The sequence below is a fragment of the Falco peregrinus genome, chromosome 9 (assembly GCF_023634155.1).
Source record: "Falco peregrinus isolate bFalPer1 chromosome 9, bFalPer1.pri, whole genome shotgun sequence".
In the NCBI taxonomy this organism is placed as follows: domain Eukaryota; kingdom Metazoa; phylum Chordata; class Aves; order Falconiformes; family Falconidae; genus Falco; species Falco peregrinus.
Window position 1 is genome coordinate 21,064,915 of NC_073729.1, and position 27,553 is coordinate 21,092,467.

A 27,553-nucleotide genomic window follows, 5' to 3' on the forward strand; every position below is an offset into this window, starting at 1 on the left:
GCCAGCTTCTTGCCTATCAGGAAAAATACTTGTATGCATATGTGCAAGTAAGCATTATTGCTTGAAAAATGTACTTATCCATACGCTTTTTTTTCTAACTTTTACAGAAATTTCAAAATGGTCTTATCACAGTTGGGGAGTTTTTTACACTTCTTCAACTCCATATTCCTATTCAGAAGCCCCGGCATAGCCATCTTCCAGCCAACGTGAGTATCTGTCCTTTGATGTACATAATAAAATTAACCTTACATTATATTCCTTTTGGTTTTTTTTTGTTTGGCTGTTTTTTTAATTATTTTTATTTTTATCCACTAATCAGTCTGTATTAAAGGCCTTTAAATGATTTAAGCCCAGAAGTCAGTTCCACCTTGACAAGTGTTAGACACTGCATGCTTCCTCTTTCTTTGCTTGTTCACTTCTGTTAAGTCTGATGCTTTTTTTCCTCAGTACTGCAAAACAGAATAGATTTCAATCTCTGCAAGAAATACCGTATGTATAATCAGGATTATCTGTTCTTGGATAAATATGCTAATTCTTGCATTTTTTAACTTGTTTCAAGGATGATAAGTTTGAAAGTGAGGATCAGAAGTTCAGTCTAACCTTTTCACTTTTATCTTCTTACTATGTCCATCAGCTGAAATCAGAATCCTGAAATGCCACTCTGCATTCCTGCTACTTGTTCTACTCTATTCTTCACCATGCTTCATGGTGACATTACTACTCTTTATTTCTTCCCCTTAAGTCTGTTCTGCCTGAATGCAGTTTCAGTATCCTTATCCTGAAAGGTTTCCATTAAATTCTTGCAGACATGGGAACAACTTTTCTTTTGCATGCAGACAAGTACCATGCATTGGTGGTAACTGGATGCTGAACCAAGCAATCTTTTTTGCAATCATCCTGAAAACAGGGCCTTGTCATTTGTTTTCGGTAAAGGCACCTTATTTTCATATAAACTTTGTTGAGACCAGTGTTTTGGACTTGGTTATTTGTATACATTTGTGTAGACAACTGAATTTCTACCTGGATGCTGGGGCTGGTGTCTCTTACCTGTCTGGATTTTGCAAATAATCTTTGGAAGGAATGGTACTTATGTAACGAAGTAGTGTGAATGAGCTCCTTAGTTTTCTGACATATATTATACTGACGTGGAAAAGTTTCAAGTTTCATAAACAGGAAGTTTGCAAAATTGCAATACTTAACGCTTTTTTAACAAAGTGTATGGGGATTTAGTTCAGATGCTTCTGTTTCTGGCTGCTTACTGTGGTTTCTACTGGCAGACTAAACAATGCACTGGGGCAGTGGAGAAGCCATCCTGGAAAGTGGAAAATTTTAGCAGTGTCTGCATAATTTTGACACTGGAGTTTCTTCTGTGTCGGTACTTATTCTAGAGTGCTGGAGAACTTTTCAGTAGTCTGTTCAATGTTAAATAAATTCTAATGAGATTTGATCTTCCTTCTTTCAAATGAGTGGCGTGACACCTGTTTTGGTAGGAATTTTTGATATGTCTTTATGATAATAACTGTAAGAGTGAAGCAGGTTTACCATGTATGAAAAGGTGTGGTCAAGATCATATTCTTCCCATGGAAAGTGGTATATTTGTGAAAAATCTTTACTTGTGAAATTAACTCTAGTACTCCAGATTAGTTGAAAACTGGCTCCTGTGTAACCAAGTCTCACTGCTCTAAGATGTCATGTTATCAGAGCAAATGCATCATTAGAATTTTCACATAAGAAATATAGTTATTTTCTGGGAAATAAGGACTGCAACTGTGGACCTTGTTTTGTTAGTTTGCAGAAAGCCAGTGCCTACAGCTGGTTTGCCCTGTCTGTGGGGCACAGGTGCTGGTGTGCTGTTCTGCCTTTCTTCATGGCCTTGTTCCTGACTGAATAAAATTTCTGTGTGTCAACTTAGCAAGCGCAAGTAAAAAATCTGTCCATTTTAAAGTTCTTTAAAACTGTTATGGCAAGAATGAAAATTGATTAAAAAGAATTACAAGTAAATTAATATAATCTGTATTGATTAAATTGCTTCCTTTATGACTTTAAAATCTCTTCTGTTTTTCTTTAAAACACTGTACTGTTTTAGTTAGTTTAGTTTACACTTTGAGTATGCAAATCGATTCACACTGACCTGTCTCTAAATATTAATCAGGCTTACAAAAGTCTGATATTATTCATTAATGACTGATCTCTGATAAAAAACAAACACCACCTCCCCTCTCCACCCCTGCAAAAGCCCCCAAAAACTTTCTCTGAAGGGATGCAGTTACTATTGATTATTTACGTGCTCCAGTATATAGGTAGCTTGCTGAAATACCCTCATTGTATTTATTTGATGTGCCTAAGATACATTGAAAGTTGTGAACTTTGATTCTGAATCAAGCATAGCTATCTTGTTTTATTCTACAGCAAACATCACTGGGATAACATTATGTGTGTTTTTCAAGTCTTCATCTAAAAGAAAGTTACCCTTTTCCAATTTTTGTCTTTTTTTTTTTTTTTTTGAGCTCTAGTGATAACGTGTATGTCCCAAAAGGAAGTCCATGCTCAAACATGAGGAAACATGAGGCATAAAAATGGAATGAGCTATCTAAGGTTATATGACTAACTTGTCTCAGAATGAAATAAGACATGTCCAGGATGAAAACAGTTGTTTAAGCATGTCAGGCTTCCTTCATTAGGGTTCGGATTTCAGTTTTTGTCTGTTCTGCAAAAATAAAGATTCCGGGCCTTTTACTGGTTTCTCGACATGAATTGTTTGGAAGTTACTGTTTCTGAAAAATATATGTGTCTCTTTCTTCAAAATTTTTCCCTCTGTTTTTCTCCAGTGTGCAGTCAGTGCACCACCTACTCCAGAAGACCTCATTTATGGCCAGTATATTTATCGCCCCAAGCTGCGTATTTATGAAGAAGACTGCCAGGCCCTTTCTCAGATGATAGATGAGTAAGTGTTTTTTCAGCCACAGATTATATTAGTAATTCTATTTTTTCAGCTCTGGTTGCATGCAAAGTGGCCTGAAGAAAGTGAACACATTACATATGGGAAAAATAAAGAATTACAGTTAACCTACTTTTTGCTGGCAGCCAGGTTATTTACAGGTTTAGACAGTATATAGGGTTTACTCTAAGGGAGGAGTAGTGGTTATGGAGATAATTAAGGTTTGATTTTTCCTGAAGTAATTTATCTTTTACTAATGGAGTGCTTCAAAATGCATCAGAAACGTTAGACTAAAACTTTTAAAATTGTATCAAAAATGATCAAACGTAGAAAGCAGAATCCCAACAGGTTATGGTCTGTTGTTTGTTCCAATTTTCCAGCATTCATTAGATTGAAATACAGTTGTCATGCTTTATTTTCTTATCTGGAGGACACTTCTGATCTGGTTCGTTATGCCTTTAGTAACTTATGTGCAAAATCAACTCTTATAATAAAAATCAGTAGTAGGATTTTTTCACAGCCTCATTAGCACCACTTCCTATTCCTTTGGCTCTCTAACTTTCCACCTCCTGTTCAGACCTGCCCTCGACAAAAAGACTGTAGGCAGTGAACTTTGTATTATGTGCTAGAGTGTCACAAACATGGCCTCCATTTAACCAAGGCTTTAGAGAGTCTCTCCAAGATGTAAGACCCAAATAAATGAAAATATTTACATTTTCATTAGAAAAGGGGAGTGAATTGTATAAATACCAATGTGCTGCTTTATGTGTTTGGTGCAGCTGCAACAAGACTTCCAACTTTTTTTTTTTTCTTCCACATTTCAGGTTAAAACTGTATGCAAATGTCCAGGATCAACTCCTGGTGAATGTGAATAAGAGCTTGTGGGAAGTAATGAGAACCTGCTCTGATGAAGAGGTAACACTGAAGGAAGAATTAATGTTGTTTCTTACATAAGGAAGTAGTAAGGTTAATTTATGTATTCAAATAAAATAACAACCAGAATGGTCACAGAGAATAACGGTAGGCAGGTAGGTGATAAAAGGCAAAATAATTTCTGAATAGAAAACTGCTATGAGAACTTGTGATATGTCAGAAGAATGCGGCGATATGTGCCCTTTCAAATATATAAAAGAGAATATGTTGCTGTAAAACAGAAAAGCCATGATAATCAGTATCAAGTTGACAGTGGTATATCAATATTGATATATCAAGTTGATAATTCAGGTTAGTTGAGGGCAGAAAAGAAAAGAGAAACTTTAGATGGACTTAAGCATACAGTGCAATTTTGGAAAGAAAAAAATGAACAGCTCTTACTATAGAGACTGTTGCTTCACTGGTGGAGCTGAATTTTGTGTTAACTTACACGCTTATTTAGTTCAGAAAGACATGATTTTGCAAGACATGTAATGAACAGAAAATGCGTGTCATTATGCAAAAATAAAACTGGATACAGGATTTGGAACGCAACAAAGTGTCATATGCAAAAATAAAAGATGAGGCCAGAGGGTAATTAAAGTAGAATACTAATGATTATGGGCACAAAAAGCATGAAGAAGACATTTGCATGTCAAAACCAGAAAAATTATTGATGTATCCCAGCCAGAATTGAGAAGGTAGATCAAGAGATTCTGGTTTCTGTTGTTCTAATGCAAAGATTAAATATCTATTCAATGACAGTAAAGAGTCAAAATTTATAAAAGACTGTATTTTTCATAGTTCATAATTAGATTGTTGTAGGATATCGCTGAGGCTAGGTTATTAACTAGGTTCAGGAATAATTACACTTAGGAACAAAGAAATCAACTAGAACACTTAGTTTAGCTCTTAGAATAACAAAATTTGAAAGCTTACTAAGCAAATCTCTACCCACTGCAATTAGAATGATACCACCCAGTGGAAATAGGCAGATGACAAACATTGTAGAAAAAAGCTTTTCATACATTTTTCTGCAGCTTTTGGACTGACAGCTGTCAGAGAAAACATTGACCTGCATGATCTGTAGCTGTGTTCTGTTAAAACAGGTTTTAAGTTTACTTCTTGTGGGGTTCAGCCTGGACTTCGTGAGCATTTCAGTTAGCCTCCTTAACCAGAACAGGGCAAGTGTTCTAAATAAACCTCAAACAACTGGGATGATGGGCTTAATGAAGTTGCTCTGTTTTTTAGTAAAAGCATCTCTTTAGTTATTTGTGCAGCTCACTGTTTGAGTAAAGGTCTTGTTGGATCTTTGCAAATAAAATAATTTACTTCAGTAGGCGGCTGTGCTTGAATTAACAGGGATTGTCCAGTCTTAAATTTGCTTTAATTTGCAAGTGGCATGTAATACTGCTACTAGAGAAATTGGGTGTTGGGAGGAGCGGGGGAGGGAGAATGAGTCTAAAGGGTCAATTGAACAATCTTTTGATGCACGTTCTTCACTTTCTCTTCTGTATTTTCTGTTTGTTGCAGCTGAAGAGCTTTGGAGCAGAATTGAACAAAATGAAAACCTGTTTCACCAAGGAGAATAAAATCTTGGCTCACAATGAGAAAGTGACATTGTACAGGAAATTGCTGCAAAGTGCACAGGTAATTTGTCACAAGGCTGCAGAGGCTTAGCTATTTTGTCTTTGACTGTCAAGTGTGGGAGCCTAATTATTATATATAAGTGAGCATTCTCTTGAAAGTTTCCTTTTTATTAAACGTACTTCCTTTTTATTTATATGCAAATATCACACACATTGGGACAGTGACTTTCTTGCACTTACACTATAGCAACCTTCTGCCTAGGGGTTTGGGCAATTAAAGTAACAGGTGAAAAATGGGAGTATTAAGAGAAATGCTATCAGAAATTAGCTCTTTATACTGTAGTAATCTCACTATTGGTAACTAACAAGGAAATGCAAAAGTAATGCATTGTGATAGGTATCAGAAATTAAAAAGCTGGTTAAAAGCTCTAGGCATTTATTAATTTCTATGTCTTATCTCGTCCCTTCATAAGAAAAGTCATTAGGAAGACACATTGTTAAGTATCTAGTACTTTCTTATGCATGGCTGCTGCCTTAGTGTTTCTCAGTCTGCTCCTTGGTTCTAATGACAGATTAGATCAGTTTCTTTAATTAGTTTCTTAACAAGCAAAGATCCACATAATGGTCTCGGAAGACAATTCAGATTTTTTTCAAAAGTCATTGACTTGAGTACAATTTTCCTACCTTAGGAACAACATGGAAAGCTACAGTCAAGAATAGAAAAGATGGATGAATTGTTTGAGGAGGCAGAGAACTGTCTTGTTGCTCTGGAAGCAGGTATGTGTTTCCAAACCAGTGACCGATAATACTGATTTCTCTATTTGTTTGCAGAGCTGCTGTTCAAATGGTCAGTTCAAGATTCTGTGTTTGGTGGTTGCTTGGAATTTTACATTTCCTTTGTTACAAGTATTTGCTAGGCCTAAATACCTTCATTTGTGTCTGCAAACTTGTCTTGTGGGTATCACTTACACATCATATGAAGAACTTGGGAGTATATCTGCATTGAAATACAGAATTATAATTGTAGCCTATGAACTTGTAACCAAGCTGGCTAAATCTGCTAGCGATAGCAGTACAGCTAGCTGCCAGCATGCAGTTCAGAATGGCTGCAAAACCTGCCAGCGATGCTGCAAGTAGGCAAGACTAAGCTTTGCACTCCAGGACTGTACTGTTTTAGCATCATAGCTGGATGGTTTAACACTTGTTCAGCTGTGTTCGCACAAGCTACAGTCAGTACTTAGTCAGCACTGCTGCATAATGATGCTCTGTGTATTTTCACTTCTTCCAACTGAGTTTTCTTCCATTGACTTTAGAAATAGAAATCAAATTGCACAGTAGCAGCTTTGAAACAGTGCAATAAAAGGAATTTTCCTTGCTATCTGTTACTTTTAGAGGCTTTTGGTAAATACCCTTCCAGGTTTTTGTACATATTTTTTTTTTCTTAGTTAACTTTGAAATAGTAAGATTTATAGAATCCACAGACAAATAAAATAGAATGTAAGTATTGAATCTGGGAGTTCTGCAGAAACCTGATACTTCTTTCCCACAGATTCTGACTGGGATGAATGGGAAGCGAACTGCAATGATGAAAAGGCAGAAGGAAAAAACCTAGGGAAAGGTAATGGTACTAGCTGAATGGCAGGCTTTGTGGTGTTTTTCAGATTCTGGAGAGGGTAATACTCAACCCCAACCCTACACACTACTGTTTTCTGCATTGGATATACCTAATTGCATAGATGTTAAAGTATGAAAAGGACTGGTTTTCCCCTGGAAAAATGGAGTTTAGAACTTGGTACAGTGTGACTTGAAGAGTGTGCTGACTATCATATTCAGCACTTCAATTGTTCAATAATTAATAACCTTTGTTGATAGCATATCTGTATCCAGGTAGGAGTAACAGCCATCAAGTTGTGATCCTTCATATTGTTAAAGAACAGTGACTGCACAGCAAGTTAGGGCTTTCTTTGCTGCTCTTTTCTCTCATAGCTTTTTTCCTTTTCTCTTAGAATTGGAAAGCCTCAAAGCCCAAGAAGAGGAACTTCAAAGGTAAGATATCAAAGATGATCTAAAGACTTTAAATAACATGGGCACATCCAGGTTTTAGAGGGTTGGTGATTTTTATTTTTTTTTTTTAGCCAATGTGCTACATCTCATGTTGTTGGTTTATCTTTGCAGTGAACTGTCAGATCTGGAGACTCAGAATGAGCAAATGCTTGCTCAGATGAACCAGCTAAAGGCAAAAGAAAAAAGCTGCCAGGAACTCCTGGAGAGAGATGAGTAAGGTTTTATTGTGATCACCTAGTTCTGGGGCCTCACATTTGTATATAAATGTTTTTTTGGTTTTGGGTTTCCTTGTTACTTGATTTTGGGAAATCTTTGGGTGCCCATCTCCTCACTGTCTAGTATAAGCAAAAAGCCTTGGTGAACTTCTGTGTGTGATGCGCTGTTTTTCTATTAACAACTTTGCAGTGATGTTCTACATTCAGTCTTTCTATACCCAACTCTCCAATTCCAAAATGAACATTTATGTAAAAAGAATAGTATTGTGCTTGCTTTCTCAACAGATTCTTAACATTCTGTTGGAAAGTGAAAATTTCATTGGTACATTATGTGGTAATAGCTGCAAGTGCACTTAATACTCTGATGCTTGTCCTTCAGATCATTGTTTTGATTGGTTGGTTGAAACTTAGGGTGATGGTGTTTCTTTTTCCCCCCTCATTTTTAGCTCCACTGAGTGGGAGATTACTGAATGGAGCGAACAGCAGGCAGTCTTTAATTTTCTTTATGATTCTATTGAACTCACAGTTGTGTTTGGACCCCCTATAGGTAAGTTGCAAAACTGGTATGTTTCAGCTTTATGAATTTGAAAGGTTAAATAGTTATATAATAGAAACCTAAAGTTTCTGTATTTGTGGCGATCTGCTAAAAGGAAATAGAAAGCACACTACAGCAGCAGCATGTAACCTAAGAAGTGGCTTTCAATGTGTTTTCTATGGAAATTCAGAAAAGTATGTAATGAATGGCTGTTTCTGAAGAGGAAGAGCTATAACTCCAGAACTAAGTATGGAAATAACTACTGTTGGGTTTTTTTTCCTTCTCAGATGGTGATGTTTTCGGTGAAGATCCTTCCAGAAAGATAGTTAGCCTGAACTTTGAATCTTTCTTGGATGGTAAGATTTTATTTTTTTTTTAGTAGCTTGAAAGTAGCTGCTGGGATAATCTGTTCTTGGAAGGACATCTGTAACTTTGTGGTTTATCTGCTAGTGCATTACAATACTGCTTTAAAAGATTTCTGGCAATGTGTTTTTCTTTTGTGTTACAGAGGAAAAAGCTCCACCCTCCTCATGCTTAGTCCAACGACTCATCTTCCAGTTTATTGAAAGTCAGGGATGCTGGCAGGAAAAGTGTCCCACACTGTACCACTTGCCCCAGGTAATGTTCCAGAAAAGCCTGCAAGACTCCAGGAAAACATTAAATCTTTTCTATCACAGAGAACAGGGCTGACACTGAGAACAAAAGCATCCTAATAAATGCTCCATCAATGCAAATCAAAATCTGCTTTGTGAATATTCTGAGGTGCAGGGGGGGGAAGTACCTGTCCCTGAAGGCAAGAGTCCTAAAAGCTGTGGTTTCTTCCTTGTTTGCTGCATTGATATCCGCTTGTCTTAGTGATTTCTTAAAATCCCTTTTTTTCTGAGAGTAGAATTTAAATAATTGAGCTGAATGCTATTCTGCTTCCTAGAAAATTACTGGCTTAAATTGCCAAGAAAAACTTGGTGTTCCTGCATGTCTGTGCACCCCTGTTGACAGAGCTGAAGGGAGAAACTTAAGGCTAAGCATGTAAAATTGTTGTTAAGCTTGTACAATTTCAATTTCACATCCAAACTCAGATAGCAGTTGAACTACTATTTTTTTTTCTTTGTATTTTCTAGGATAAACAGTTTTCAAGTGTCACATAGTTTACCAGCCTTACTGCCAATGTGATTGCTTTTCTGATTGCCCGCTCAGGTTCTTCATGACATCTCTTTGGTGGTGAGTCGTTGCAAGGTCTTAGGAGAGGAGATTGAATTTCTGGAGAGATGGGGTGGAAAATTTAATCTTCTGAAGACTGATATCAACGATACAAAGTAAGTAACTTCAGATGGAGTTTACACCAGTCCTTCAGAGAGTGTTTCTAGATAGAAACAAAACACTGAAACATTTTCAGTTTGGTTTTCTTCAGATTGAGTTTTTATGCAACTGCTTTTAACAACAACCTAAATTATTTTAATACAATTGCACTATAGTATCTAAATGCATGAAAATTAAGCTGTTCTTGGATTCAGCCATTTCCTTACTATCATATAACCTCTCATTCCTTGCTGCTTTCCTGTTTGACTTGACTCTCTTGCTTAAAACTTTAGGTCAGAGTGTAGCAACGGAAAGGAAACAGAGCCAGGAATTTACCTGTACCTTAGTACTTTGTTGCTTCAGCCAAGCAGAATTAGTTGTTGAAGGAGAGATACACTTAAACTAAAGTCCCTTTTCTTTAGTTTTCATTTTCTCATACTAATTCCTGATTTTGTGACATCTCCCAGTGGAACAAGATAAATACACCTTATCCTTCTGTTATTGATGCTTAGCCTTAATTAAGAAGTGGCCAGTTAACCATCTTTGCATGCCTTGATGCTGTTTCCATAGGTTATTCTAATTTTGTAGTACCCTTTTGCAAGAGTGGTGTTCTACTACATGCCAAAATCACCTAAAAGCTCTATTTAGTTAAGGCAACAAAACAGATGCAAGGGCCGCCTGTGCTCAGGAAGGTGCAAATTGTGGGAGATTTACCTGGAAAACACCTGTGTTTGTTCTCATTTATGCTATCCCCAAGCATCTGCTTCCTGGGCACTGTAGCCTTGGTGATGGTCTTACCCATATTTACAATAAAATTCAACTCTGGCCTTCCTGCACATTGTCATAGACAAGAGTACTGTGCTAGAGAGAAACTTGGCCTGACTTACATAGGGTTGGATGCATGAAACATGAATTAGATTTATGAGATTGGAGGTAAACCAGTCCCACTTCAAGCTCCAGAAAACTTTAGCTACCTAGGAATATTTTATGTTAACTAGAAAACATATTTTTTTTTTATTACTTTATACTCTCCCATAATTTTTGACAGGTTCTGTGAATTGTGTGTTCATTAACTTTTTCTGTGAGGAAAACTGGGGGTTTGTATTCTAACTCAGTGTTAGAGTGCTGATAGTATCAGAGTGGAAAGTTTCTTTTAAGCTTATTTATGAAGTTAGCCTATGCTGGAACTCTCTAGAAGTTCTTGAGCTCGTTGCATCAATTACAGCAGTTGCTTTCCCTTCTGGAACCTAATTCAAAGGCGGTGGCGATACATTTGGATATTTTGTATTGATCTTTTTGTTTTTATTTATTTTGCATACAGTGTGAAGCTTTTGTTCTCCGCTTCCACAGCTTTTGCAAAGTTTGAGTTGACCCTGTCTCTAGCTGCCGACTACCCATCTGCCTCACTGCCTTTTACTGTCCAAAAACAAATTGGCAATGTTGGGTGAGTTGAACAGAAAGAACCACTCTGTATGACTTAAGTTTCAAAACAAGGATGGGGAATTAAATGCTCCATATCCTCTCAAACACGTGTGATAATTGTATCTTTCCCCAGGGAGGAGGAAATTTCTGCTGTTCTCTCCGGTATACCGACTGGTTACCACTATCTGCGGAGAACGGTCAGCTTGATTCATCAAAATTTGCTCCAGGATCCCAGATGATTCACTAGATCCACATGCAAGACTGAAGAAGTCAGAGAGGATATTCTTTGATTTTAGCCTTGTAAGAATTCAAGCTGTCTCTCACTGGAATGGGAGTGCTGTTAGCTACTTAGCTCTTTAGTATTTGTGTCTAATAACTGGTTGATATCCAGGATGCTTGATGTAGACCGCAAGTTTTATAGAAGCAGAGGTCTCTAAAGAGGAGAAGGAGGAATTTCTTATGTCTTTTATAAATCAGATCTGGTTTTGTCTTCTTTCAGCCACCAGTGGTCTTGACCTCCTTGTATATTCTTTCCTAGTGTAGCACTTTCATTTTATTCTGGGTTGATTTACAGAGATCTTGTATAAAACAATGATGGGTATTTTCTAAATCAACATGACTGGAATTTACTTTCACTGTCATATTACTGCACTACTGTGTAGCATTTTAACATACCACATCACGTTTCATTTTTTTTTTTATAGTTTCCTGGAACCCCTCCCAAAATGCAGAAACTATAGTCCGGCTTCTGATTAACTAAACTTGTCATAATTAACCAGGTGGCCAAAGTCAGAAATACTTCTATCATAAAGACTAAAGACTGCTGTGCTTGACCACAGACTTTGCAGTGCAGCACACTCAAAGCCATCAGGTCCCATCTATGTGATCCTCTCAGACTAGAAGTTTGTTCTGATGTTCAGTGTTTTTGTCCAGTACGGTCTATCTCTTGGTTCTGGTACATGGCCAGAGTTAAAGTTTTAGTGAGGAGATGGATCTATTTAAATCTAGGAGGTATCAAACATCATTGGCTCAGGCCAGGTTGCTTTTGTATATAGTTTTAATATTATGTAGGTTGACCTGTTGGAACTGATCTAACCCTGGTTGAGTTTATCGTGTAGAAGTACCTGCTATTTCTCAGCTGTCCATTCTGTAGGCAGATGCAAATTTTTATATCTGTAAAATATGTTGAATATAAAAATATTTTCATGTGTTTAAGTGTTTATATCTTTTTGTCTTTTTACCAATTTTCCTTCTATTTAGAAGATGGAAGTTCATTAAACGTCTGAATTATTGCTCTTCCTTCTTCAAGTTGTGATTATTGGCTGCTCTATTTAAACTTGTGACTGAAAACTTGCCTATTGCTATTGAAATAACTTTGTTACCTATTTGGGAGGACTTTTTGTAATATTTTGGTCTGTTTTTTCCTCTTGCGTTTCCTAGTGTTAGCTTTCAATGGCCTGGCTTTTACAGGGTAATTTATTATTTTTTTTTAATTAGGAAAATAGTGCCTAAGTTGCAAATGACTTGGGTATTATACCTGGAACGACTAATAAATTTTCTTAGGTCATTATGTCAGCATTATTAACCAGTAGAGGGTACTGCAGCAGTACTTCATGAGCGTTATCCAGCTTGGGCTTTTTTGTGTGTCTGGTTTCATTTTCTTCCAGCATGTTTACAAGCTAAAGAATCCAATAACTATGAAGGCTGAAGTGGGTTTTTGGTAGAGTTTATTATATTGCTCTGGAAACTGAATCAAAGATGAAACAAAGCAAAACAAAGCCATGCATTTGAAGTAGAAAAAGAGGATCAGGCAGAAATTAAGCAGTTCCAGGTTTATATTTAATTTATATTTGTATTTGGCATTCTTATTTAATCTCCTCTCAGGCATTAGGACTTAAAGTTCATTGCATCCATCATCTATAGGACTTGATGTATCACTCTTAAATCTTCACAGAGCTAACACATTTACAAAAAATATATATTGTTTTGCAAGCCAAATTTGGTAAGAACGCCATTACTAAAGCTTTTCACACACAGTGTTTATTGTAAACTAATAGTTTATTGTAAACTATTGCTCAATCGTAAAGCTGGATGTATGATGTTAGAGAACTCTTACTTCCTTCAACAATCCGCTGTAATTCATGGAGTAAAGCTCAGATTAGATCTCAAGTTATGGCTGTACCACTTGTAAGGATGGAGGGAAAGGTAAGGGAGAAGAAATTAATTATGTTTCCAGAATTAATTTACTTTTGTAGGGGGGGGGAAAAAAAGGTCTATAGATGATGATTCTTATTTCATGTTTGGTAATCTAATCCTAGCTGTGAAAGAATGAGCAGTGTCATGTTTTCATACTAGTACAGTTGGAATGTTGTTTTGACAGTGGCTTTCTTTACTAATATCCATAAATTAATCATTAATACTGCACATTGTGTTACTGCATTTAATTTAAAGCACTTGGTTTTGCACATTTGGAGATCATCCATGAGCACTTAAGACCCAGCATAAGAATGAATTCCAAGAGAATGTCAACCACATCCAAGTTCTAGTATGTTATGGGGAAAAAAATCTTTTATGTTCCTTCAGTATAGCTAACTTAAGACTGATATCTTTCTGTATATATAATGCAACAGCCTCTTGTGATCTCTGCTTTGTTTTCTCAAATGCATGTTAAATTCTTTAGCTTGTTGGCAAAAGATTAAATAATGAGGATGCAAATTATTGTGCATTATTAGTAATACTCTGCTTTCATGTTCCCAACTGGAGTTTTCATGGGAAACATTCCAAAATCTGGACAGAAGATGGAAACGCTAGTAGAGAACGTATCCATTTAAACATATGACAACGCTCTGAGGACTGTCCAAAAGTAAAATTAGAGTGACTGATCAGTTTTGCAATTTCAAGTAAGATGAAAGGACAGTCTAGTGCTAAAGCAAGTGTTCGGCTAACTCAGGAACTGAAGTAAAATTCCGGTATTGAATTAACTTACTTCCTGTACCTCTTTCTCAGAGTCCAAGGCACCTACCATTTGCAAACCATGTTCTTCAAAGGGCATCGTTGCTTCACATTGTTGAAATAGCTTCATGTATCTAAACCTGAACTCTGCAAAATCCCTAGCAATTTCTCTCCTTGCAGCTCTAGCGCTACTTCCTTTGCACCAACAGAAACTACTAACACCAGCATTTGATACCCCAATGTTTCCAAGAGCTATGGAAGAGAAAAGACTTCTGAGTGGAAAATTATTTCTAAATAGGATATTTATACAAGATATGCTCCTCTGAAGATATAGCAAGTAAATGCAAATTGTTAGATATAGAAGATTTAGTTGCATTTAACAGCTTGGACTTTTATGCAGGCTGGTCTGTATTAATTCTAGTAGATTTTATTACTAAAGTTTTAAAATACACAATGACTGGATTTAAGTCAGTAGAGGGACCATAAAAAGTATTTCCCCAGACTATGAGATTCCAAAGTCTTATATTGTGTGCTTGGATACCTAAATAGAGTTCTGTAGAGACCAATAAAATTTCCTTTTGATACTCTTTTAGTGAAAGCTGACTCTGCTGTTCAGTTAAGCCACTTGAAGTTCTCTTCAGGTTGATAAGGGATTATTGAATTTTAAAAAGCCATCTTCTGCCATTGATCGTAAACTGTTCTTAACATTCCTTGACTTTGTAATGCAAACGATTACAGGATTTCAATTACGAATGCCAACAGCATGCCGTTCAGTCCGCTTCTACTGCTGGGTCAGCAAAGTTCAGTAATGAGCATGACATACACGATATTCTGGTGATATGTTGACATCCTGAGCTGGGCTTGCTTGTTTTAGAAGAAGAAAATTAGGATTATTTTCTGAATGCTTCCTCTTTCTAAGTATTTTTCCTCATTCCCTGCTGTATGGGCTGTGACTGCAACTAATATTCCATTTTTCTCTTTAACTTGAAACCTAGTTTTGAGAAAAGTGAGTTCTGTGAAGAGGCTCGTGCCTTCCACATTGCTTATTCTGAACCCCCTGGTGTGGCTTTGTGGTAACAAAATGTACTGTGTAAGCAGTGCTTTTGTTTACAACTCTACAATCAAAGTAATTTGTATTTTGAATGATTATTGACACGTGTTGTCATGTTACAGACACACGCCCTATCACTAAAGGCCAGGTGACCTTTTTTGGGGGGTAGAGGGGTGATCTGTTAATGGGTTAGATGTTTTCTGCCTGCATACAGGCACAGAAGTTGAAGCACATCTGACAGCTGTGGTCCTTTATTGCTGGATGCATTTATTGCCATGACTTTTCTTTAGCTGTGTCTTAAATCTAATAACCCCTCTGCTCTCCAGGATGGCTTACGGAGCTTGTCAGCAGATTCCTGTAGAGTTGCTTTTCATCCTCATACAACCTGTAAATACCAAATATCTTTGCTTCCAGCCCACACAATCTTGTAAACATGGGTCCACGGAAGACTGGGAGATGGAACTGCAGAACCTCAGAGACTGTGGTGATCTTACTTGATGTGGAAACACTCAGCTGTCACAGGCTGATACCACCAACCTTAGCCTGTAAAGCCCTGGATGTAGCAGCCCCTGTTACAGCACTAAGGGAGTGAGTAAAAACAACCTTTGCTAGTATTAACAAACACCTTTTGCTTGCCTACCCACTTGCCACAGGGAGACTTCCCACACAACTTTGTATTTTTTTACATGTGGGCAGGATATTGCTCCTGTCTACAGTAATCAATAATCTTCAATGAAACAATAAAAGTCCTGAGCCAGTGTAGCCTTTCCTAATAATTTCTTTCAATAATGCGGCAGCACTGGCATCAGAGCCTACTGCCTGTCCTCAGCCACCGTAACAGAGAAGCTACTGAGAAGTCAGACCTCCTCTCAAATATCCTGTGCTCATTTAATCCTTGAGCTCTAACCATCAACAGAAGAGTCAAACAGTTTATGCTTTTGGACCACGTTGGGGTAGTGAGCTCTCACATAATGAGGCATTTTGTGCAATTACAGTGTTGAGCGCTCATGGAGGGGCAGGAAAACAGGCTCTGTGAACAATTTATGTCCACATCTCCATCTCTTTTAACTGGGTCTTGCCCATGTGATGGAGGACAATTAATGTAATTATTATGTGCATTGCCATACACCCTTGAGGGTACAAATGGACAAAAGGCCTTTACCTTTATTTTCTTTTCTAACTAGTCAGGATGCAGTGCACATGAGGTATGATGGTACATAGGGTGAACCTCAGCCGTGTATCCTTTTTTCCTACTCCTGTGCTGTTAGTATCCCATTTGAGATGTTAATAAGCCTTTTCAAAGCTATCCATGTAAATATTCTCATATATTTGTATGTCATATATCTCATATTTAAGGCTAGGCTGACACCTCTTTAAAACCTCACATCCTTCATCTTTGCATGACACTCCTGATAGCTCGCCAGAACTCAAATGAGTTTAATAAACATTCTAATGAAAAGCATAAAACCTCTGTAGATATTTCAAACATGCCTGGCCCACAGCTATTTTGATTGTGATGGTTTTTGTCTATTGTCAGAATCCTTTCTTGTCGGTGTCTTTGATCAACATGATAATGCTGCATTTTATCCTAATGCTCAAGTACGAATAAACAAAGCTGTGGGGCAGGAGGAATTCCTTGTAAATCTCGGTCAGCTGCAGAAATGACAAGCACTGGTGAAATGTTGGGCTTCCTACTTAGCATGACCCTTGCTTGCCACCCAAAAGTCCATCTCGCCCAGTATTTTGCTTCCAAGGGTGAGCAGGGTAGTTTCTTCCAAGGCTGGAAGAAACTTTTCCTATGTCCAGAGAGGGGTCCCTGGGATCCCTCCTAGCTTTGACGACTTAGTGAAATTACAACGTATCAAATGCTTTTGGTATTTTAAAGGATGCTTTTATATATGGGAAGAGTTTTCACTGCTTAAGCAGGGGTTTTTGTAACTTTTTTTTTTTTTTATGGAAATGCAGGGGAAATAAGCAGCAGTGTCTGCATGACCAATGAAAACACGGCAAGGGCAAAACATCCTTCTTCCCACAGCTCCCAGCCCCTTGCTGGGCTTGCTTCAGGTTAAGCAGGGTTCTTCCCCAGCTGTTACCCCTGCCATTTCATTATCCTTCATCTTTAAAAGCAAACAGAAAACTTCACTTGCATGCAGTGAGAATCAGATGCTCCTGTCCTTGCCCAGCAAAGCGTCCAGGCTCAAATTCATTAGATTGAGATTTAATTTAGACACGTACCCCCAGGGAAGGGACTCCAACTTCTGCTCCAGACCTGTCTTAATCCCTCGATTCCTCCTTGGGGACTGGGATAAGCTACCACACAGTGGGACAGGGGGGGCTTATTGCTCACAGTCACTCTTGCCTTTGGGATGGCTTAACGGAGTCACCGGTTTGTGTTTATTCAAATAAAAAAGGGGGAGGGGAACAGAGGGAAGCGGGGTGCATGCTTGCTCGTTACGGCCAGCTCCTCGTCCCTGCCGCACGGGGGTGGGAGCGCCCGCAGCGCGGCTCCGGCTCCGCGGAACGGGGTCCCTGACAGCCGCCCGCGGCTGTCAGGGACCCCGTTCCGCGGAGCCGGAGCCGCGCTGCCACCATTCCCGTCCGGAAGAGCGGAGCGGCCCCCTCCATATGCCACTGACTTCCGGCGGGGAGGGGGCGGGGCTTCGCGCGCGCCCCGTCACGTGACGGGGTGGCGGGCTTTTCCGAGCGGAGCGCGGCTGGCGGCGGCACGGAGCGGGGCTGAGTGGGGCCGGGGCCTGAGGCCCGGCCCGCCGTGGGGTGAGCTGGCCGGGGTCCTCCCCTCTTCTCCGGGGGTGGGTAGCGGTGGGGCAGCGGCGGCCGGTTACTGGCTCGGTCTCGCCAGCTGCCGGGGGGGGGCTAGAGGGGAGGGGCCTCCCTGGCGGCGGACTCGTGAGGGAAAATTTTAAAAAATAATAAAGTGAGTTAAGTGGGAGCAGCCGGGGTAGGCGGAGCGGGGGGTGTCGTGCGCCGGGGAGCCGGTAAGGCCCGGGGAAGCGAGTTGCGGGACGCGGCCCCGGGCCTGGGACCTGTGGCGGCGGGAGGCTGTGGGACGCGGCGCTAGGCCCGGCCGCTGCCCGTGCCTTGGGGCCCGCTGTGTCGGGGGTAAGGGGAAGGCCCCTCGCTTCTAGAAAGCCTGTCAGAGTAGGCTTTCCTTCTAAGTAGGAAGCCCAACATTTCACTAGTGCTTGTCATTTCTGCAGCTGACCGAGATTTACAAGGAATTCCTCCTGCCCCACAGCTTTGTTTATTCGTACTGAGTGTTAGGATAAAATGCAGCATTGTCATGTTAATCAAAGACACCGACAAGAAAGGATTCTGACAATAGACAAAAAACATCATAATCAAAATAGCCGTGGGCCAGGCACGTTTGAAATACCTACAGAGGTTTTATGCTTTTCATTAAATATTTATTAAACCTCTCTTCCAGAAAACCTTGGCTGCCAGTGCCAGGTGTATTGCACTGTTAGCAGGGCTGGAGGGAGGATCTAAAGCCCCTTTCAGACCTCTGCAAGGTGCAGCGTTTGCAGCTGTCGGGGCACACAGTCAGGCTGGAACACCCACCCACTGCTGGCTTCAAGTTGTACATGTCACCATCTAATTTCTTGCCAACATGTGATACTGCTAACAGCAGATTCATTTTGTTAATTATATACTTCTAAATACTGTGGAGTTCTCTATTAAGCCTCTTATTATTCCTTACCAGGTAACATGAGAGGTGTTTGGGTGTGTTTTGTTTTTAATGTTTAACGCTACATAGGAAAGTACACAAAAGAAATTTCTTACAGCACTCGCGTACCACCAGCTACAGGAGGGGAGAAAGCCATCATATACTACTTCAGATGATCTGTTAATATATTTTGAAATGCTTTGCACGTGTGTCTTGTTTGAATGGTGTATGTTGCATCACAGAATTATCTGGTTTTCTTTTAGTGGGGCTGTACTGAGCACTGGGTGCAATGGCTATGCAGATGCAGTTTGAAGCAAATGCAGATACCTCAGCAGAGGAGGAGAGCTTTGGACCACAGCTCATATCCAGGTTAGAGGTAGGTAAGGAGTTAGCTCTAGCATCAGTTTGCAAGAAATCTGCTAGTCTTTCTCCTTAAACACAAGTTGCATCTGAAAATTGTGTTGTGAAATTCTTGTGTTCTGTCAAAAAAAACCAGCCCAAAACAAAACTTGTTAACATTTAAGTTTTAAATGATGTTGCCTTGCTGTGTACCATTTCCTAATATGTGTTGGTCACCTCCAGCATCTATTAAACAAAACATGTTTTCTGCCTCTTGTACGCCATCTATATAGTTAATAGATTATGCAAACATTATACTTGTAAAAGGGTGTTATTTTTTATGGTTCTTTGTGCACAGTAAATAGGGAGGTAACACTCAGTATGCTGACTTGTAATAACAGAGTTTGATCCAATCTGCTGAAGCTGGTTGAAGGTATTCACTGGAAGTTAGATTAAGGTATTTGTGTCTTAGTGTGTCCTTTTTTTTCTCCCCTTCCTTTCAGCAATGTGGTATAAATGCAAATGATGTGAAGAAATTAGAAGAAGCTGGATTTCACACAGTTGAGGCTGTTGCTTATGCACCTAAGAAGGAGCTACTAAATATTAAAGGCATCAGTGAAGCCAAAGCTGACAAAATCTTGGTAAGGATGTTATGGGAAAGCTTTAACCCAGGATTTGAGAAGTTTTATTTTGCTGGCTTAAAGTGCTCTGGTGATACTGGAAGGTCTTGCTAACTGAACCCGTAGGAACTGCTAGATGGTCAGTCTCTTGTTTCCTGGTTTGTTACACTCTTTCCCTCAGCAGCCACTGTTGGCAGTTGTCAAGGCAGAGGATACTGTATTTTAATGACTGGACCATCCCAGTACAGCTGTTTCTGTGTTATGTTCTTCTTAAGTATGTTGATTGTGTACCTCAGACATTCACCGTGAGACCTGCGGTTTACTTCTGAGGACTGCGAGTGAAGCCTGAGTTGTAATCTCCCAGCATCTTCCAGTTCAGAATGCAGAGTTTCTGCCAAACTTGTTCTCATTTATCAAAATCTGACCTAGTACAATGTTAAACTCCAGTGCTTTTCTTACTTTGTGTGTTTATTCACTTAGGAAGGTAGGCTGTATGCCTATCCTAAGTATTTCAGGTTTCACAGGGACAGAACTGAATTGAAAGTGTGGGGGATGAGGCAGGGAAGATTTCCATAAAATAAACAAAATGGATGTTGAAGCTTTTTCTTTGAGCAGAATTTTGGTTCTGTGCAGAGGTACCAACTGACTGATATATGGTCTACAAGATAAAATGTGTGCATTAAATTGTATAGGTGCTTCTCCGTTTCACAAAATAGAAAATTACAGTGTGAATTACTAGAAGAGAGTAAATGAATGGGATGAGCTTTCCTTGCACTGCTTAGTTTGGTTTTCTTCAGGCTGAAGCAGCTAAACTGGTTCCGATGGGTTTCACCACAGCAACAGAATTCCACCAGCGAAGGTCAGAGATCATCCAGATCACCACTGGGTCCAAAGAACTTGATAAACTTCTTCAAGGTAATAATTCTATTTCTCTTTACTGATTAGCCTTAGTTACTGCTTTTTTTTTTCCCTGTGAACATAATCCTTGCATAAAAACATGTGAGACCTACAAGTTCTGGTTGAATGAAAAATCTCAAGTGCTGCTCTCTTCTTTCACAATTTATTTTCTTTTAAAAGATGCAGAAATAGTTTTAAAACCTTTTAGTCATGGTGCAGTACCCAGAGCTGTTCATTGTGGATGTTTCTAGTTTATTTTAGTCTGCAACCTCCTTCCTTTCAAGGAAACAAAACCAGTATCATCTTGTCCCTATTTCTACTTGCAATCAAAAAATCAAAACAAGTCATTTAGGCTTTTCAGCATCTTCAAAAATACATTTACCTAAACTTCTTATCTGCAACATGAACAAACCTCAGTGAGAAAACCTTCTTTTCCAATTAGAGTGTTGAAGCTTAAACAAAATAAGTGTTTAACTGAGTCTCTGTAAATGTAATACTTTATACATGGTCTTTCTTTGAAGTTTGTGACCTCTTTTAAAAAGTTGTTGTTATTATTTCCCCTTCAGGAGGAATAGAAACAGGGTCCATAACAGAGTTATTTGGGGAGTTTCGTACTGGTAAAACACAGCTGTGCCATACCCTGGCAGTAACCTGTCAAGTGAGTAGTCTACTTCATTAAAATCAAATATTCAGGCAACACAGCTTTTTTATATTTGCTAATTTATGGACTTTTCTCAGCCAATACAAATGCGATGCATGTAAACAGCTGCAAAGAATGTATTTGCAGCACCCTTGGTTGTACTTGCAGCTTTCTAGGATCTTTTGTTTCGTGTTTAATCTGCCTGCGAAGATTACCAGCAATTAAGTTTGTGATGGTTTTTTTACCTGTTTGACAGGTTCTGTAGCTTTTTTTTGTGCCTTCTTCAGTATTCTGACAACAAAATTTAACACATTAGCCTCATAGAGTAATTCTAGGTCTTAGATACAGAGAAGCATTTGATCTCTCTTTAAACAAATAATAGTTTTTATGAGTTTCTAGAGGCTGCTATTTCATAAAATATTAGAGGCTCTGGGTTTAATTTCATCATTTAGTTAACACCCTTATGCACCTAAACTTACCAGCTGAAAGTTAAGCTCCTGTCCTCTTATGTAGGCATTGGAGATTGAAAATGGGAATATTTCTTCTCACTTTTCCCAGATAAATACGACTTTAATCACAATAGCTTGATATGTTATTTATCATATGTTATCAGTTGAGGGCATAAGGCAATAACTGGATTACTTGTTGATACTTTATTTCCTGTTTGTTCATTTGCTTTTACTTTAGCTTCCCATTGACCGAGGTGGTGGTGAAGGAAAAGCCATGTATATTGACACAGAAGGGACCTTCCGTCCAGAACGTCTTCTTGCTGTTGCTGAAAGGTCTGTACTTACTGGCTAAAAGTAAGCTGGCATTGGTTGAAGAAAGGAAGATGTTAATTTAAGGGACAGCTTAGTTCACTGTGTAAATCAGCCTGTCTCCTTAAATTCATGGGGCTGCAGCAGTAAGAAATTTCTCTTAAAAAAGCCCCAATCAAACAGAAACCTTTCTGTATTCTAGTTGTCTGTCTACATACATGCATGTTAGACCACTTCATTAGCTGTATTTTATAAACAAAGTTTCTGGTTTTAGATTGGACAGCAATTAACATCATTGACCCCTGGAATATGATGTCTTCACTTCTTACTAGTGTCTCTTTCAAAATTGAGCTTTACTCTAGGTGAGATACATTCAGAGATTTTTGTTAAGTTCTGCCAATAGAGTTACGTTGAAGCAAAGATCCTTTTGTAAAAAAGTTAACAACAGCTGGAAAATTTTTGTTAGGAAATAAGAGAGCATCCATTGACCAGTTGAAAAGCTGTTTTTTCATCTCCTGCTTCTATCAGAAAGTTCCGACATGTTGAGGTTTTTTTACCAATTGGAGAGTAAAACTTAATTACCCAAATGAAAATGCTGCTGTTTACACAGAAATTCTGGCTAGACTTAAAAGCCTGAAGTAGTGCTTCTGTACATTAGAAAAGGGAGCTACTTCTGGTCTTGTGATTCTTTAGACTTTCTCAAAATTAAAACTGCTTCTATGTTGCTTAATTCTCCATGATTCTTGTTTTAATTAAGTATCAAGGTATATATGCAACTTCAGTGAACTTGGGTTGAAGTCTTTATCTTGCAGGGCTTATCAGTTGCTGAAATGCTGAATGCTGAAAGTGTCAGCTTGAACAGAAAAGTAGCCTGATGCTTTGGGAGGGATGTGAAGCATGTCACACCTGACTGAAGTAGGAGAATACTTTTAAGGATGCAGAATGTAATTCTTCAGATAGGAATTTGGGCCTGAATTCAGTTTAACAATTTCATTTATGTGGTAGTTTTAAAAAATATTTCCACCTAGATACTAATGAGAATTTTCATGTCAGTAAGCTGTGCGCTTTCTTCTGGTAGTAATAGGATGACAAACATTGATTGTTTCTAAACAGCAAGCCAAAGTCACGCAGCAAGCCTGGGCTGATTTGAATACAGAGGCTCAGATGTTCTGCAAAGATAAAAATCAATTGGCCTGTTTTCTACTATGCTTTTGCTAGTCTGATTTAGGTTCATAGTTTTTCAGGCTGTGTATATGGTTTTTTTTTAAAAGTATTTCAAAAACTTTTGTACAAATTTCCTAGCTTAAAGGCAACTGTCCTCCTATTATTTTTTTTTTTGTCACCATTCATTTACAGAGGTAGGACTTAATTGCCACGTGTTTCCTTCAAGCGGCCTTCAAGTTTGCTTGAAGGTCTGGCCTATCATTACAGATGTATTCTCTAAAGTTTCTTTGTTTTTACCCTTTGTCATTCCTCAGCAAATACTTTTTTCACAAAGTGATTTTTTTGCCAAGACCCCATGTGACCCGTTAGGCAAGGCTGCCTTCCTTGTACTTGAGGCTGATTTCGCAGTACGCCTGCTTTGTTCCACTGCGCTGCATAGCTAACGGTCTGTATGGGGCATAAACAGGTTTTAATTTAGTTTAATGAGGCTCTGCTCTGTGCCACTGCGGGCAGTCTTGCCATTCCTTTTGCCCCAAGCTGCTGGTGTTGGTGACTGTTGGGCTGCAGGCTGAAGCAGAGCAGTTGCTATTGTGGTTCACTGCAGGGCAGCACAAATTGCCGGGGCTGGAGCAAAGGAGGGGACAAGGATGAGCAACTGGAAGCCAAGAGAATGAAAGGGTAGGACTGCTGCTTTTTAGTAGCACCACAGATTTATGAGGTAAGGCCAGTATTTATGGGCCTTTCCGTGACTGTAGGTAGAAAAATCAACTAAGATTCAATACCAAACCAGTACGATGTGCCAGCCCACGAGAGATACTCCCTTGTCTTTATAGAGGGGGATGATGATTACATCCTAAATGAGTGGAGTAAGGTCAAGTTCTTCAAAAATAGTAAGCTGAAGATTTGGGTCAGTACTGGATTTGTTCCTAGGCAGGAAATTATTCTTTAAAAATGGTTTCCAATCATTCTGTTCTCTACTAATCAGCAAGTCATGTTGCATTTTTTGCTGTCAGTTTTTATATCCAAGACTCTCCCAGGGATGTGAATTTTTATTCTAGTCTTTAGGTAAACTTGCTAGATAACTCTGACTGATGAAGTTGTCACTTAGGGATATTTTTTTTTTCTTTCCTCACCAATTTGGCCAGGTACGGCTTGTCTGGCAGTGATGTCCTAGATAACGTGGCGTACGCTCGAGGTTTTAACACAGATCATCAGACCCAGCTCCTGTATCAGGCATCTGCTATGATGGCTGAATCACGGTAATAATCCTGATTTAGGTAGAGTGATTTTTGTGCCAGCACATGATCATATTATAAAGCTACTTGTAGATGATGCACAAGATGATGTATAGGTGATGATGCAAGAGATGCATAGATTACATGATTGTGAAATGTCAAAGTAATTGTTTCCTTCAAAAGTTAGCTTTTTTTAAATATACCTGCTTTCTTCTGTGCTTAGCTTGGTTAGATGAAGTTTTGTTCTTCTCAAATTGGATATATGCCAAAGCATAATCCAGATGATAAACTTGGTGTATCCGCAGCCAGTTGTCAGTTAATACCTCTTGCTGTTGAAATGTTGGCTGACAGCGACTGACTTGAATTGCAACAACTGACGTTAATTTACAAAGAACAAGTGCCAGCCTGAGGAGCAATTCAAAAGATCATTTTATAATTGCTTTCAGAAATAGAGTGTTGATTTAGAGCATGCCAAGCATTGAATAAACCTGTGCAGACAGCTTTAGTTTGCAACTTTGAGTTTGAAAAGGTTTATGGGCCCCTTTAGAGAGGAGGTGGTGGTGGTATGAAATGTATAAGAACCTGTCCACAGAACAGCTGTGGTGTCAAAACATGGAATTCTAGGCTAGTTTATAAGATAAAAGTGTTTAATCATGCAGCAACTTCTTTTGGTTTACTGGGTTTTATTGTATAGTTAGTAATCTGAACATTACAGATCAAGTCAGTGTTGTTAAAAATAACAATTCTGCAAACTGGCAGGTTGAGAGGAGCTTACGTCCACATCTGTACGCAGCCTCACAATTTGCTGGGCACTGTCATGCTCCAGTGGAGGCATTATTCATGCCTGGAAATGTTTATGAGAACCTTGCACTTATCTTCTCCAGATATGCGCTGCTGATAGTGGACAGTGCCACGGCCCTTTATCGGACAGATTACTCAGGAAGAGGTGAGCTGTCAGCCAGACAGATGCATCTGGCCAGATTTCTGCGTATGCTTCTTCGACTTGCGGATGAGGTAAACTATGAACTTTGCTTTATTCTCTAAACAACTGGTGATCGGTTTTCTTTATCTTGTTGTCGTGGTTTAATCCTGGCTGGCAACCAAGTACCATGCAGCCACTCGCGAACTCCCCACCCATCCAGAGGGGTGGGGAGAATTGGAAAGGAATGTAAAACTTGAGGGTTGAGATAAGAACAATTTAATAATTTAAACAGAACAAAAATGAAAGAACAACAACAATAACAATAATAACAGTTATAATGGAAAGGTGGGGGAAAAGATAAAATCCAAAGGGAAAGGGAGAAAGGAAAACAAGTGATGCACAGTAGAACTGCTCACCACCCCCTGCCTGATGCCCAGCCAGTCCCTGAGCAACGATCTGCCCTGCCCTGGCCAACCCCCCAGTTTCTATACCCAGCATGACGCCCCATGGTATAGAATACCTCTCTGGCTGGTTCGGGCCAGCTGCCCTGGCTGTGTCCCCCCCAGCTCCCCGTGCCCCCTCAGCCCTCTTGCCAGCAGGACCCCAGAAACCGAAAAGTCCTTGACTTAGTATAAACATTACCAAGCAACAACTAAAAACGTGAGTGCATTATCAACATTGTTCTCAGAGAGCCAAAACCCAGCACTTGACTAGCTCGTAAGAGGAAAATTAACTCCATCCCAGCCAAAACCAGGACACTTGTAAAGCTCAACAATTTTGTACAAACGGCTTTCTGCCCGCTCAGTGTCTGCTTCCATTTTGTTCTGAGAGGCATGATAGAGTGGTTGAGGACAGCAGAAATGCATGTTTCCACCCACCCCCCATCCTCAGTTTGTTCAGACTGTGGAAAATAATTTGATTTTCATTTGTTACTTTTCTCCTTACAGTTTGGTGTGGCCGTTGTGATCACTAACCAAGTGGTAGCACAAGTAGATGGAGCAGCCATGTTTGCTGCAGATCCCAAAAAACCTATTGGAGGAAATATCATAGCACATGCTTCCACCACGAGGTGAGAGAATAGATTATCATCTTGCATTAGCCTATTTTGGAAGATTTTATTAAACTAGCTAAGTACCTTTAAATTCTGGGTTTCTACATGGTTCTGTCAATGGCAAGTCCAACCTGCTTCTCTACAAATGAGTGCCACTGTGAGCCCTCATTAATCTGCAGAAAAATTAACATTTTCAGAAGCTCCTACAGCTCTGCAGTGTGCCGTATTCCTGTATTAACACAATTTTTTAGTGGGTATGGTAATGATTTTCTCAGAGTAGGCTATACGTCCTTACCTGTTTTGTTTCCTTCTCCCTATCAGGCTGTATCTGCGAAAAGGCCGAGGTGAAACCAGAATATGTAAAATCTATGACTCTCCTTGCCTTCCTGAGGCTGAAGCAATGTTTGCTATTAATGCTGACGGAGTGGGAGATGCTAAGGACTGAAGACTCCATTTAATTTCCCATGTAACCCAAGACTAGGTGTCCCTAAAAGGCTCCTTTCTTTGTGGCACCTTACAGGTGCTTTCCTGACACAGCTGATGTTCAAGTGCTGGTGGAGGAATCTGTTGTATTTCAGCACAGAAGTCCATCAGGTGAATACACTTTGAGACATGTCTGGAGATGTTGCATGGAAGAGACCTACCCTCTTGGGCTTTAGTCACATGTTAGATTAACGTGGTTTCTTGAGAACATTTTCAGAGGACCATAACCTTTGTATTTTCCTCACGGCTGTTGCTCCAGCTGGATTCTGCTGGTGGACATAGCGCCAATATTTGGCCATAGTTCATAACTTGGTGAATTTGGAGTAGTGTTGGTGCGTTTGTCAAATAAGAAAAGTGGTGACTTAAATACTTAATGGATTGCTTTAATTATAAAATAAAGCAGAATGATATCCGACAATAAGAATGTGAGGATATTGCTGGGATTGATGATGATCACAATCCGTATCCTTTATGTTCATTTTGTTTTGGATACTGCGACATGCTCGTTTTTGGGAACTGTTAATTTCCATTTCAATTACATTTTTTGTATTTCATTGACTTTCTGTGGAAATCTGCTTTTAATAAAAAGGACCATGAAAAATATTGATGATATTACAGGTTTCTGAGATTCAGCCAGGTGTTAATTCAGACAGAGGCATTTTTTTATCTGCAGCTGGGAAGAAGATGCATAAATCTTCAATGACTCTCTCTGGATTTTTAATTTTTTTTTTCCCTCCTAATGCTAACAAAACACATCATCTCCTTGATTTGGGACATGCAGTGCA

At 39.2% G+C, this 27,553-nt stretch overlaps 2 protein-coding genes across 5 annotated transcripts in view; both read left to right on the forward strand.

Moving 5' to 3' along the window:
* The window catches only part of KNL1 (kinetochore scaffold 1), a 28,771-nt gene extending 16,497 nt beyond the window's left edge, over positions 1 to 12,274 (forward strand). For both annotated transcript variants that reach the window (XM_055813663.1, XM_055813664.1), the window contains exons 13-26: positions 108 to 206; positions 2,829 to 2,944; positions 3,763 to 3,853; positions 5,384 to 5,500; positions 6,129 to 6,216; positions 6,989 to 7,057; positions 7,446 to 7,485; positions 7,615 to 7,716; positions 8,165 to 8,265; positions 8,541 to 8,609; positions 8,762 to 8,871; positions 9,448 to 9,566; positions 10,871 to 10,993; positions 11,105 to 12,274. In XM_055813663.1, the coding sequence (XP_055669638.1) occupies positions 108 to 206; positions 2,829 to 2,944; positions 3,763 to 3,853; positions 5,384 to 5,500; positions 6,129 to 6,216; positions 6,989 to 7,057; positions 7,446 to 7,485; positions 7,615 to 7,716; positions 8,165 to 8,265; positions 8,541 to 8,609; positions 8,762 to 8,871; positions 9,448 to 9,566; positions 10,871 to 10,993; positions 11,105 to 11,210 (1,350 nt within the window). In that variant the 3' untranslated portion in view covers positions 11,211 to 12,274. The remainder of the gene's footprint in view (positions 1 to 107; positions 207 to 2,828; positions 2,945 to 3,762; positions 3,854 to 5,383; positions 5,501 to 6,128; positions 6,217 to 6,988; positions 7,058 to 7,445; positions 7,486 to 7,614; positions 7,717 to 8,164; positions 8,266 to 8,540; positions 8,610 to 8,761; positions 8,872 to 9,447; positions 9,567 to 10,870; positions 10,994 to 11,104) is intronic.
* A 2,785-nt stretch (positions 12,275 to 15,059) lies between these two features.
* RAD51 (RAD51 recombinase) lies at positions 15,060 to 27,371 on the forward strand. Of its 3 annotated transcripts, none has more exons than XM_005243336.4 (10): positions 15,060 to 15,562; positions 18,923 to 19,035; positions 19,502 to 19,639; positions 20,416 to 20,533; positions 21,082 to 21,173; positions 21,843 to 21,937; positions 24,223 to 24,336; positions 25,197 to 25,326; positions 26,182 to 26,303; positions 26,607 to 27,371. In XM_005243336.4, exons 2-10 carry the CDS (start codon positions 18,949 to 18,951, stop codon positions 26,728 to 26,730), a joined length of 1,020 nt encoding a protein of 339 aa, XP_005243393.1. In that variant the 5' UTR covers positions 15,060 to 15,562; positions 18,923 to 18,948; the 3' UTR covers positions 26,731 to 27,371. The 3 variants fall into 3 exon arrangements, with proteins under 3 accessions (XP_005243393.1, XP_055669640.1, XP_055669642.1); XM_055813665.1 differs by lacking the exon at positions 15,060 to 15,562 and adding an exon at positions 17,626 to 17,749; XM_055813667.1 differs by lacking the exon at positions 15,060 to 15,562 and adding an exon at positions 17,683 to 17,784.
* Positions 27,372 to 27,553: the final 182 nt, after the last annotated feature.

Coding starts and splice junctions, on each gene's coding strand:
- RAD51 (XM_005243336.4), top strand. CDS start 18,949: ATGGCTATGCAGATGCAGTTTGAAGCAAATGCAGATACCTCAGCAGAG. Junction 25,327..26,181: donor TTCTTCGACTTGCGGATGAG/GTAAACTATGAA, acceptor TTCTCCTTACAG/TTTGGTGTGGCCGTTGTGAT. Junction 26,304..26,606: donor GCACATGCTTCCACCACGAG/GTGAGAGAATAG, acceptor TCTCCCTATCAG/GCTGTATCTGCGAAAAGGCC.